The 12,655-nt window shown below is 40.4% G+C and overlaps 1 protein-coding gene, 1 long non-coding RNA gene and 1 pseudogene across 2 annotated transcripts; 1 reads left to right on the top strand and 2 right to left on the bottom strand.

Annotated features, from left to right (window-relative positions):
- The window catches only part of LOC125897546 (uncharacterized), a 49,849-nt pseudogene extending 43,787 nt beyond the window's left edge, over nucleotides 1–6,062 (bottom strand).
- A 494-nt stretch (nucleotides 6,063–6,556) lies between these two features.
- Nucleotides 6,557–8,437, top strand: LOC125897465 (kelch repeat and BTB domain-containing protein 11-like). Its single transcript, XM_049590812.1, has one exon. It carries the CDS (start codon nucleotides 6,908–6,910, stop codon nucleotides 8,111–8,113), a length of 1,206 nt encoding a protein of 401 aa, XP_049446769.1. The 5' UTR covers nucleotides 6,557–6,907; the 3' UTR covers nucleotides 8,114–8,437.
- Nucleotides 8,438–9,698: 1,261 nt separating this feature from the next.
- LOC125897470 (uncharacterized) lies at nucleotides 9,699–12,344 on the bottom strand. The gene is made up of 2 exons (XR_007450431.1): nucleotides 10,442–12,344; nucleotides 9,699–10,215 (listed from the first exon to the last, which is right to left on the bottom strand). It is a non-coding gene; the product is annotated as an uncharacterized LOC125897470 (long non-coding RNA).
- Nucleotides 12,345–12,655: the final 311 nt, after the last annotated feature.

Below are 12,655 nucleotides of genomic sequence, written 5' to 3'. Positions count from 1 at the left end.
CAGAAACATTTGAAGGTTTGGACTAAAATAAATCCAGACAGGTGTGATTCACACTTTGTGACAGCAGGTGGAGCCATCTGATCTCAAACTGCTCCTGAAGCTCAGTCTGTCAGTTTCAAAAGTTAAACTCGATCAGCTGATGTTACTGATGATGTCATGTTACTGATGATATCACATTGTCTGTTTGTGTTGAAATGATTTCATGTCTTTACATTTCATCAATAACTCATCAGCTGCCTCTTGTGATCAGATTTTCACTTAAGTGTTTTCTGCAGTTTGTCTGTTGTAAATATTAAATTCTCCTTTTTTAACATATAAAAATGTTTTATTTGAATTTTTAAATCTTCTGATCAGTTTGTTGATCAATAACAGGTTTGATTTATCAGTTTGTTGATCAATAACAGGTTTGATATTGTTGATCAATAACAGGTTTGATTTATCAGTTTGTTGATCAATAACAGGTTTGATATATCAGTTTGTTGATCAATTACAGACTTGATTTATCAGTTTGTTGATCAATAACAGGTTTGATATTGTTGATCAATAACAGGTTTGATTTATCAGTTTGTTAATCAACAACAGTTTTGATTTATCAGGTTGTTGATCAATAACAGGTTTGATATTGTTGATCAATAACAGGTTTGATTTGTCAGTTTGTTGATCAATAACAGGTTTGATTTATCAGTTTGTTGATCAATAACAGGTTTGATTTATCAGTTTGTTGGTCAATAACAGGTTTGATATTGTTGATCAATAACAGGCTTGATTTATCAGTTTGTTGATCAATAACAGGTTTGATTTATCAGTTTGTTGATCAATAACAGGTTTGATTTATCAGTTTGTTGGTCAATAACATGTTTGATATTGTTGATCAATAACATTCTTGATTTATCAGTTTGTTGATCAATAACAGGTTTGATTTATCAGTTTGTTGATCAACAACAGGTTTGATTTATCAGTTTGTTGATCAATAACAGGTTTGATTTATCAGTTTGTTGATCAATAACAGGTTTGATATAGGTGATCAATAACAGTTTGATTTATCAGTTTGTTGATCAATAACAGGTTTGATATAGGTGATCAATAACAGTTTGATTTATCAGTTTGTTGATCAATAACAGGTTTGATTTATCAGTTTGTTGATCAATAACGGGTTTGATATTGTTGATCAACAACAGGTTTGATTTATCAGTTTGTTGATCAATAACAGGTTTGATATAGGTGATCAATAACAGTTTGATTTATCAGTTTGTTGATCAATAACAGGTTTGATATAGGTGATCAATAACAGTTTGATTTATCAGTTTGTTGATCAATAACAGGTTTGATTTATCAGTTTGTTGATCAATAACGGGTTTGATATTGTTGATCAACAACAGGTTTGATTTATCAGTTTATTGATCAATAACAGGTTTGATTTATCAGTTTGTTGATCAATAACGGGTTTGATATATCAGTTTGTTGATCAATAACAAGTTTGATATTGTTGATCAATAACAGGTTTGACTTATCAGTTTGTTGATCAATAACGGGTTTGATATTGTTGATCAATAACAGGTTTGATTTATCAGTTTGTTGATCAATAACAGGTTTGATTTATCAGTTTGTTGGTCAATAACAGGTTTGATATTGTTGATCAATAACAGGCTTGATTTATCAGTTTGTTGATCAATAACAGGTTTGATTTATCAGTTTGTTGATCAATAACAGGTTTGATTTATCAGTTTGTTGGTCAATAACATGTTTGATATTGTTGATCAATAACAAGCTTGATTTATCAGTTTGTTGATCAATAACAGGTTTGATTTATCAGTTTGTTGATCAACAACAGGTTTGATTTATCAGTTTGTTGATCAATAACAGGTTTGATTTATCAGTTTGTTGATCAATAACAGGTTTGATATAGGTGATCAATAACAGTTTGATTTATCAGTTTGTTGATCAATAACAGGTTTGATATAGGTGATCAATAACAGTTTGATTTATCAGTTTGTTGATCAATAACAGGTTTGATTTATCAGTTTGTTGATCAATAACGGGTTTGATATTGTTGATCAACAACAGGTTTGATTTATCAGTTTGTTGATCAATAACAGGTTTGATATAGGTGATCAATAACAGTTTGATTTATCAGTTTGTTGATCAATAACAGGTTTGATATAGGTGATCAATAACAGTTTGATTTATCAGTTTGTTGATCAATAACAGGTTTGATTTATCAGTTTGTTGATCAATAACGGGTTTGATATTGTTGATCAACAACAGGTTTGATTTATCAGTTTGTTGATCAATAACAGGTTTGATTTATCAGTTTGTTGATCAATAACGGGTTTGATATATCAGTTTGTTGATCAATAACAAGTTTGATATTGTTGATCAATAACAGGTTTGACTTATCAGTTTGTTGATCAATAACGGGTTTGACTTATCAGTTTGTTGATCAATAACGGGTTTGATTTATCAGTTTGTTGATCAACAACGGGTTTGATTGATCAGTTTGTTGATCAATAACGGGTTTGATATATCAGTTTGTTGATCAATAACGGGTTTGATATATCAGTTTGTTGATCAATAACGAGTTTGATATTGTTGATCAATAACAGGTTTGACTTATCAGTTTGTTGATCAATAACGGGTTTGATTTATCAGTTTGTTGATCAACAACGGGTTTGACTGATCAGTTTGTTGATCAATAACGGGTTTGATATATCAGTTTGTTGATCAATAACGGGTTTGATTTAACAGTTTGTTGATCAATAACGGGTTTGATTTATCAGTTTGTTGATCAACAACAGCTTTGATATTGTTGATCAATAACAGGTTTGATTTATCAGTTTGTTGATCAATAACAAGTTTGATTTATCAGTTTGTTGATCAATAACAGGTTTGATATTGTTGATCAATAACAGGTTTGATTTATCAGTTTGTTGATCAATAACAGGTTTGATATTGTTGATCAATAACAGGTTTGATTTATCAGTTTGTTGATCAACAATGGGTTTGATTTATCAGTTTGTTGATCAATAACAGGTTTGATTTATCAGTTTGTTGATCAACAATGGGTTTGATTTATCAGTTTGTTGATCAATAACGGGTTTGATATTGTTGATCAATAACAAGTTTGATTTATCAGTTTGTTGATCAATAACAGGTTTGATATTGTTGATCAATAACAGGTTTATCAGTTTGTTGATCAACAATGGGTTTGATTTATCAGTTTGTTGATCAATAATGGGTTTGATATTGTTGATCAATAACAAGTTTGATTTATCAGTTTGTTGATCAATAACGGGTTTGATATTGTTGATTAATAACAGGTTTGATTTATCAGTTTGTTGATCAATAACAGGTTTGATTTATCAGTTTGTTGATCAATAACAGGTTTGATTTTTCAGTTTATTGATCAATAACAAGTTTGATTTATCAGTTTGTTGATCAATAACGGGTTTGATATTGTTGATCAATAACAGGTTTGATTTATCAGTTTGTTGATCAATAACGGGTTTGATATTGTTGATCAATAACAGGTTTGATATATCAGTTTGTCGATCAATAACAGGTTTGATAATGTTGATCAATAACAGGTTTGATATATCACTTTGTTGATCAATAACAGGTTTGATATTGTTGATCAATAACAGGTTTGATTCATCAGTTTGCTGATCAATAACAGGTTTGATATATCACTTTGTTGATCAATAACAGGTTTGATATTGTTGATCAATAACAGGTTTGAGTCATCAGTTTGCTGATCAATAACACGTTTGATTCATCAGTTTGCTGATCAATAACAGGTTTGATTCATCAGTTTGCTGATCAATAACGGGTTTGATATATCACTTTGTTGATCAATAACAGGTTTGATATTGTTGATCAATAACGGGTTTGATATATCACTTTGTTGATCAATAACAAGTTTGATATTGTTGATTAATAACAGGTTTGATTTATCAGTTTGCTGATCAATAACACGTTTGATTCATCAGTTTGCTGATCAATAACACGTTTGATTCATCAGTTTGTTGATCAATAACAGGTTTGATTCATCAGTTTGTTGATCAATAACGGGTTTGATATTGTTGATCAGTAACAGGTTTGATTTATCAGTTTGTTGATCAATAACAGGTTTGATATTGTTGATCAATAACAGGTTTGATATATCACTTTGTTGATCAATAACAGGTTTGATATATCACTTTGTTGATCAATAACAAGTTTGATATTGTTGATCAATAACAGGTTTGATATTGTTGATCAATAACGGGTTTGATATATCACTTTGTTGATCAATAACAAGTTTGATATTGTTGATCAATAACAGGTTTGATTTATCAGTTTGCTGATCAATAACACGTTTGATTCATCAGTTTGCTGATCAATAACACGTTTGATTCATCAGTTTGTTGATCAATAACAGGTTTGATTCATCAGTTTGTTGATCAATAACGGGTTTGATATTGTTGATCAGTAACAGGTTTGATATATCACTTTGTTGATCAAAAACAGGTTTGATATTGTTGATCAATAACAGGTTTGATATATCACTTTGTTGATCAAAAACAGGTTTGATATTGTTGATCAATAACAGGTTTGATTTGTCAGTTTGTTGATCAATAACGGGTTTGATATTGTTGATCAGTAACAGGTTTGATATATCACTTTGTTGATCAAAAACAGGTTTGATATTGTTGATCAATAACAGGTTTGATATATCACTTTGTTGATCAAAAACAGGTTTGATTCATCAGTTTGTTGATCAAAAACAGGTTTGATATTGTTGATCAATAACAGGTTTGATATATCACTTTGTTGATCAAAAACAGGTTTGATATTGTTGATCAAAAACAGGTTTGATTCATCACTTTGTTGATCAAAAACAGGTTTGATTTATCTGTTTGTTGATCAAAAACAGGTTTGATTCATCAGTTTGTTGGTCAATAACAGGTTTGATATTGTTGATCAATAACAGGTTTGATATATCACTTTGTTGATCAGTAACAGGTTTGATATTGTTGATCAATAACAGGTTTGATATTGTTGATCAATAACAGGTTTGATATATCACTTTGTTGATCAAAAACAGGTTTGATATTGTTGATCAATAACAGGTTTGATTTGTCAGTTTGTTGGTCAATAACAGGTTTGATATTGTTGATCAATAACAGGTTTGATATATCACTTTGTTGATCAGTAACAGGTTTGATATTGTTGATCAATAACAGGTTTGATATTGTTGATCAATAACAGGTTTGATTTGTCAGTTTGAATCGTCACAGATTAAATCATTCAATTAAAGTGTCGGAGGTTTGTCCATCTGTAATCTGTCCTCCTGTCCACTGTGGACATTAATAATGTGTTCATATGGAGACAGAGACACAAGTCTGTCTGTCTCAGTCCATCTGTCTCAGTCCATCTGTCTCAGCCTGTCTGTCTTAGTCCGTCTGTCTCAGCCTGTCTGTCTCAGTCCGTCTGTCTCAGTCCATCTGTCTCAGTCCATCTGTCTCAGTCCGTCTGTCTCAGCCTGTCTGTCTCAGTCCATCTGTCTCAGTCCGTCTGTCTCAGCCTGTCTGTCTTAGTCCGTCTGTCTCAGCCTGTCTGTCTCAGTCCGTCTGTCTCAGTCCATCTGTCTCAGCCTGTCTGTCTCAGCCCGTCTGTCTCAGTCCGTCTGTCTCAGTCTGTCTGTCTCAGCCTGTCTGTCTCAGTCCATCTGTCTCAGTCCGTCTGTCTCAGCCTGTCTGTCTCAGCCTGTCTGTCTCAGTCCGTCTGTCTCAGCCTGTCTGTCTCAGTCCATCTGTCTCAGCCTGTCTCACTAGTTGTCCCTTACAAGTCGTCCCTTACTGGTCGTCGTTCCTTACTAGTCGTCCCTCACTGGTCGTCCCTCACTGGTCGTCCCTCACTAGTCGTCCCTAACCCTAACCCTACTGTCCTCTGGTCCTCCTCCTGTCTTCCTGCTGCCCTTGTCCTGTCCTCCTCCTCTCCTCTGGTCCTCCTACTGTCCTCTGGTCCTCCTCGCCCTGTCCTCCTCCTGTCCTCGCCCTGTCCTTTGGTCCTCCTCCTGTCATCGTCCTCCTGTCCTCCTCCTGTGACTCACAGTGGGGGTTGGGAGCCACAGGTTGGAAACCAGTGACTGAGGTAACTAAAATAAAATACATGTACTCAGTTACTCAGTTACTCAGTAGAGTCTGAGGTACTGTGACTTCACTGCAGGTTTTTACTGAACTCCAGATTCAGATCATTGAAACTAAACTGATCGATCGATTGATTAATGTCCCTCAGGATTAATAACAAATCTGTCTACAGGATATGATCAATAATCAGTGATGATGTCTCAGAATATTTAAAGTCATTAAAATGAGCTGATACTGTGTGTGTGTGTGTGTGTGTGTGTGTGTGTGTGTGTGTGTGTGTGTTCTGCAGCAGAACCTTCAGTGTGGTTCTACACAGGCTCATTGTTCCTGCAGAGTCACTACAGGGGCGTCAACACGGAGAACACAGAGTCCAGTGTGAGAGGAGGAGGAGGAGGAGGAGGAGGAGGAGGAGGAGGAGGAGGAGGAGGAAGAGGAGGAGGAGGAGGAGAGAGTCCACGCGGTCACTGAACGCCTTTGTGTCCTCAGACACCTCCGGACTCTGCAGCGGGAGGACGCAGCGAGCCTCCGCGGATGGACAGGGGGAGAATCCCGGCTTCAGCGGCCGCCGCGCCCCGCTGGAGGAGGATGGAGGATCCGGAGGGAGGTTTGTGAAACAGGAGCTGCGTGTGTGAAGAGGAAGAGGAGTAGGAGGAGGAGGAGGAGGAGGAAAACTTGAAACAACAGACAGAATAAAGGAGGAGAGGAGGAGTAAAGGGGCGTTGATTGTAGCAGAGGAAGTCGTCTGGATCTGTGACGGGACCCGGATCGATCCGGATCAAATGGAGGCCGAAGAGGGGAGGCAGTCCGACACATCCTCCGGGGATGTGAGCTCGCATCTCGGCTCAGCAGCCGCAGACATGTCGCATGACATCAGCGCAGACAACTGCTACGAGCTGCTGACAAAAGCCAAGCGCGCGGGCGCGGAAGGCGAGCGGGACCGGATCTACCGTTACATGAGCGACCACTTCCTGCAGGTGCTGCGGAGCCCCGGGGTGTACGGCCGGCTCACCGCGGGGGAGAGGGAGCTCATCTTGGCCCGCAGGATGGAGGGGACCAAGGTGCTGGCGGTGGCGGAGAGCAGCGAGGTGACTGACCGCGGGGGGAGCCGGGAGAACAGCCGGCCGCAGAGCCCGCTGCTGGCCGCCCCGGAGGACACCGGACACCGGCGGGTGTTTCTCCTCCACCCGGAGCGGCAGCAGTGGGAGGTGCTGACCAGCCTGCCGGAGGAGATCCCGGCCAAAGGCTCCGGGATGTGCACCATGTATAACTACCTGTTCGTGGCGGGGGGCATGAGGGCGCAAGGGGACGGCCGCTCCAAAGCGTCGGACCGGGTGTTCTGCTTCAACCCGCGGACCGGCCTGTGGAGCCAGGTCCGGCCTCTGAGCCAGCCCCGCTGCCAGCTGCGGCTGGTCTCCATGGACGGACACCTGTACGCCATCGGAGGGGAGTGTCTGTTCACGGTGGAGCGCTACGACCCGCGCGCGGACAGGTGGAGTCCGGTGGCGCCGCTGCCCAAAGGCTCCTTCGCCGTTGCGCACGAGGCGACGTCGTGCGGCGGGGAGCTGTTCGTGTCCGGTGGCTCGCTCTTCTACCGGCTGCTGCGGTACGACTCCCGCCGGGACGAGTGGGAGGAGTGTCCGTTCAACGAGAGCCGGCGCCGCTCCACCGACATGGTGGCGCACCGCAGCCTCGTGTACCGCTTCGACGTGGACCGGGAGCGCGCGGGCGTGAGCGTGTACAAGTACAACACGGTGGTGAAGGCATGGCACGGCGGCGCCTTCTTCCCGCTACACAACCCGCTGCCTTTCCGCTGTGCGGTGCTCGGGGACCGGATCTACTGCGTCAACCGGAACCAGGCGGTGCAGTTCGAGGTCCGGGAGGAGCGCGAGGAGCAGGAGGGCTTCCTGCCGGAGCTGCTGCCCTCCCCCCCGGACACCAGAGGAGCCCTGGTGCCCTTCGTCCTCTGTCTGGACCGGGACCACTGAGGGGGCCCGGGACAGATCCGGCATGGTTCGGGACTGAAGAGGCCCGGGACAGATCCGGGACTGAGAGCTGAAGGAGTCCAAACAACAGCTGTGCCTTTTTCTTTAACTCTTTAACTCCTGATTAACAGAAACTTTAGTTTCACTTGTTGCTGCATGAAAAAAAAAAAAAAAAATCAGCTGAAAGATGAGAGGAAGTGACGTCAGCTGTTTGGAGTGAATGAATGTTGATGTTTGATGCAGTTTGTCAGAAGCTGAAACCTGACGTCACAACTTATTTATGTCTCTTTATAATTAACAGAAAGAAAATAAAGTTATAAAAGATAATTCAGTGTTTTTAATGACGTCACAGACGAAACCACAGAATCTAGCATGTGTTGTCAGAAACATCTGGAGCGCCTCAGTCACATTTATCTGAAGGTTCTGCATCAAACACAGCGTCACATAAACTCTGAAAATAAACTCAAATAAACCTTAAATATAGAAAATGTAATGTGAGCCCTGTGAGACGTTCATGGACACGTCTTTGTCTCTGTCATGTGGAGACGCAGGTCGACTGAAGGTCGGCATCATCTGAAATCAGAGAACCTGAGACACCTTAAGTTTTCTCCTTAAGTATGACACTTAATTTCTCCTCAGCTGAGGGACAGTTGCACAGAATCCCTGAAAATGTTTCCTTAGTTAAGGACAAACATTAAGTAATTCGCTGTGTAGAAAGAGATTTTACAGCGGTGACAGTTTCCATGGATACTGTTTGTTTGTGACGCCTGTTATTGTCTCAGAGTTGTCTTATAGTACGATGGTGAAAAACAGTCAGAAGAAAAGAAGAGAATAAAAGCAGACAGGTGAGAGGACGAAGAGATGAAACTTCATATAATATTAATCTTTTAATAGTTTTCAGTGTTTGAGCCAAAATGAAAATCTGATGAATGTTTTTGTTTGTAAAGTGATTGAGAATATTAATTTATGATTGAACCAAAATAACCTCACACACACACACACACACACACACGCACACACACGTGCATGAGGACGAGACATTTTTTAGCAGCAGCTGGATAACATAACATAACATCTGCTGATGAGTTGTTGCAGCATTTTTTGGGTTGTTACAGATTTGCTTTTAAATTTAAGATTTCTCACCAGTGAAGAATTAATAAATATGTTCAAATCACCACATCAACGCACAGAGAGAAACACCAGAGAAAAATCTCTGCTGAGATTTGGAATCAGAAACTGTTTTTCTATCAGACTCATCAGTGGAAACAAAGCTGAGAGAGTCAGACGTCCTCTTAGTGTTTGATGATGCTGTGGTCAGAGGTCACTACAGGTCGTTGATACAGTGATGTCATGTTTCAAAGATCAGGTCTGAAATAACTGACATCATCACACAGGAAGGAAACTGAGCTCATTAAATCAACACGAGTCTCAGCTTCACACTCAGACCTGATTTATGTGATGAATGAATGAATTTCTATTATCGTGTCATGCAGCAGACACGCCCCGCCCACATGAGCTGACAACACCCCATAAAATCAGAGCGAGCAGAAAGTCAGACACAACTAAATCATCAATATGACAATAATAATAATAATAATTCATTTTATTTCTGGGCGCCTTTCATGACACTCAAGGTCGCCTTACAGAGTAAAATGCAATAAAGTACATTTACATTTAACAACAAACAAACAAACAGTTCAAACATAAATAAAACATCTGTTCAGGGTTACACACTCAAAGAGCAGGAGAGCCTGAACAAAGACAGATCACAGTGTGAACACACCTGAACTCTATGATGTGTGTGTGTGTGTGTGTGTGTGTGCGTGTGTGTGTGTGTGTGTGCGTGTGTGTGTGTGTGTGTGTGTGTGTGTGTGTGTGTGTGTGTGTGTGTGTGTGTGTGTGTGTGAGAGACAGCAGGTGGGTGGAGCTTAGGACCATAAACATACCAGAGAGCTGACACACACACACACACACACACACACACACTGTCTCACCAGGTCCTGCTGAGTCCATCTGTTTCAGCCTTCAGTCTCTGAAGGTCAAACTGAGTCGTCCGTTGTCTCCCTGCAGCAGCTTCTTCATCTTCATCATCGTCGTCGTCTTTGCTGTTGAACAGAAACATTTTCTTGTATTGATCTTTGTTTTTATATTTCATTACTGGTTTGATAAATGATTCCATAATCAGACTGAGTGTGACATCACTTCCTGTGCTGACAAACCCTGATCAGAGACGTTTGAGTAGAAATGTTTTTAATTTCACTTTAATAAAGAAAAACTGACACGTTTAACTGTTTGACAAGGACAGACATCAGAGCTGGGTTGGAGACAAACCTCATCCTGCTGCTTTAGTCCATTTACACACCATGATGATGAAGATGAAGATGATGATGATGTTTCTGTGGCTTGATTTGATTCGGCAGGAAATAGGAAGCTGAGGGAGGAGAGACAAATACAGAGGAAGAGGACTCAGTGAGACCATAAACAAACAGTCCACAATCATTCAGGATCATCATCATCATCATCATCTTCATCAGATACATTGACCAGCTCCAGGTGCTGCGTTCAGGGACCAGAGGACAGAGGAGTTTCTGCTCTGATGAGGAAACAGACGGTGGCTGTGTCGTATCTGTAGCGAGGGACAGTTTGACCATGTCCTGGGTAGAGGACGGTCCTGAGACGTTCACAGTGTGACAGCTCAGCCTGGTCTCACTGAGAGGACGTGTCTCTGAGGTCAGAGAGGACAGACAGGTCAAACAGTCACAGGACTGTGACCCAGAACACCTCTGTGTTATGTCCTGACAGAAAGTCACCAGTGACTAGTTTGAAGTTATGTTCGTATGTAAAATGAAACCATCAGACAGGATTCTTTCCTCAAACTAATCCAAACGGTCAGTTCAGAAGAAATCACATGAGCTGCTGTATGAGGACATGTTGTCCACTGTTCAGACTGCACCTGTCCCTTTAACATTAAATTAGATTTTAAAAAATCAATTAAACCAAACCAAACCAAAATCAAAATTAAAATTAATCAAATTATTGTCTGTAAATGTATCAGTTGCGGCTTGATGAAGGTTATTTGTTTGATTCTTGTTCTGTTGTTGTTGTTGTTGTTGCTGTTGCTGTTGTTGTTGCTGTTGCTGTTGCTGTTGTTCCCACAGCAGAAGGCTCTGATCATCAGTCTGCTAAAAGCTTCAGTTTAATAAATCTACTGTGACACAGCTGCAGTGTTTTAGTGAGATTAAACTGTCGACTCTTTATGATCTAAAAGCTTCACTGTGAACTCTCTCTCTCTCTCTCTCTCTCTCTCTCTCTCTCTGTCTCTCTCAATTCAATTCAATAATCTTTATTGGCATGACTGTAGATTAACAATATTGCCAAAGACATTAAAATTTACAAATAAAGTACAATAATAAAAGTAAATCAGAAAACTATATAAAAAAGATTAAATATATGATATATAATACAAAATACACCAATCTACAATACAATACACCAATATATAATATAGGGAAAAAAATGAATAAAGAAAAATGTAGATTGTGAGTTACAAGGACTGTAAATATAGACAGGTGTGTCAGGTGTTGTGATGGTTGTCCCTCAGGCTGTGGCATAACCTGACATATGTTGCTGCTGCTAAGCTGCTGACTCTGTTCTCTCCAAGGATGTGTTGCATTTTAGTTTGATCAGGCAGAGAATCAAAGTCAGTGACTTTATGTTTTATTTTTGAGAGGAAGTCGGCTCTGATGTGTTCATACTTGCTGCAGTGCAACAGGAAGTGTGTCTCTGTCTCCACTTGTCTGTGTGGACAGAGCTCACACAACCTGTCCTCTCTGGGCAGCCAGGTCTGCCTGTGTCTGCCCGTCTCTATGGCCAAGCTGTGGTCACTGAGTCTGTACATGGTCAAAGTCTTCCTCAGTTTCTCATCAGTCACGGTGCTCAGATATTCTGCCACCGTGTACTGTCTATTTAGAGCCAAATAACACTGAAGTTTGCTTTGCGTTTTTGTGGTCGATGTCCAATAGTTAATGTAATGTTCTTTTTGTTTCTCTATAATTTGGTGGGTCCAGATTGTGTGAGGGCTGTGCTGAGGTCTTGTGTTGTTAGAGGAGCTGAGCCTCAGGACCAGCTGGCTGAGGGGGCTCTTCTCCATGTTCTCCTCTTGGCATTGCAGAGCTTTGTAGTGGTAGGAGTTGGGGTCACTTGTTTTAAGGTGTTTATAAAATTTGATGGCTCTTTTTTGAATTCTAATTAAAGGTGGAATTGGCCTAGCTCAGCTCGGCACCCGTTGTTGGGGGTGTTCCTGTGCACTCTCAGGATGCTCTTGCAAATCTCTGTATGCAGGATTTCGATGGGGTGTTTGTCCCATTTTTCAAAATCTTGATTTGCAAGAGGACCCCACACCTCACTGCCATACAGAATAATTGGTTCAATTATAGATTTGAATATTTTGAGCCAGATTCTAATGGGTATATTAATGTTTGAAGATTTCTTTATAGCATAGAAAGCCCTTCTTCCCCTCTCTGAGATCATCAACAGCCAGGTTAA

Source organism: Epinephelus fuscoguttatus, linkage group LG11 (assembly GCF_011397635.1).
Source record: "Epinephelus fuscoguttatus linkage group LG11, E.fuscoguttatus.final_Chr_v1".
NCBI classification, from domain to species: Eukaryota; Metazoa; Chordata; class Actinopteri; order Perciformes; family Serranidae; genus Epinephelus; species Epinephelus fuscoguttatus.
This window is presented reverse-complemented; position numbering and strand designations above follow the sequence as displayed.

Coding starts and splice junctions, on each gene's coding strand:
- LOC125897465 (XM_049590812.1), top strand. CDS start 6,908: ATGGAGGCCGAAGAGGGGAGGCAGTCCGACACATCCTCCGGGGATGTG.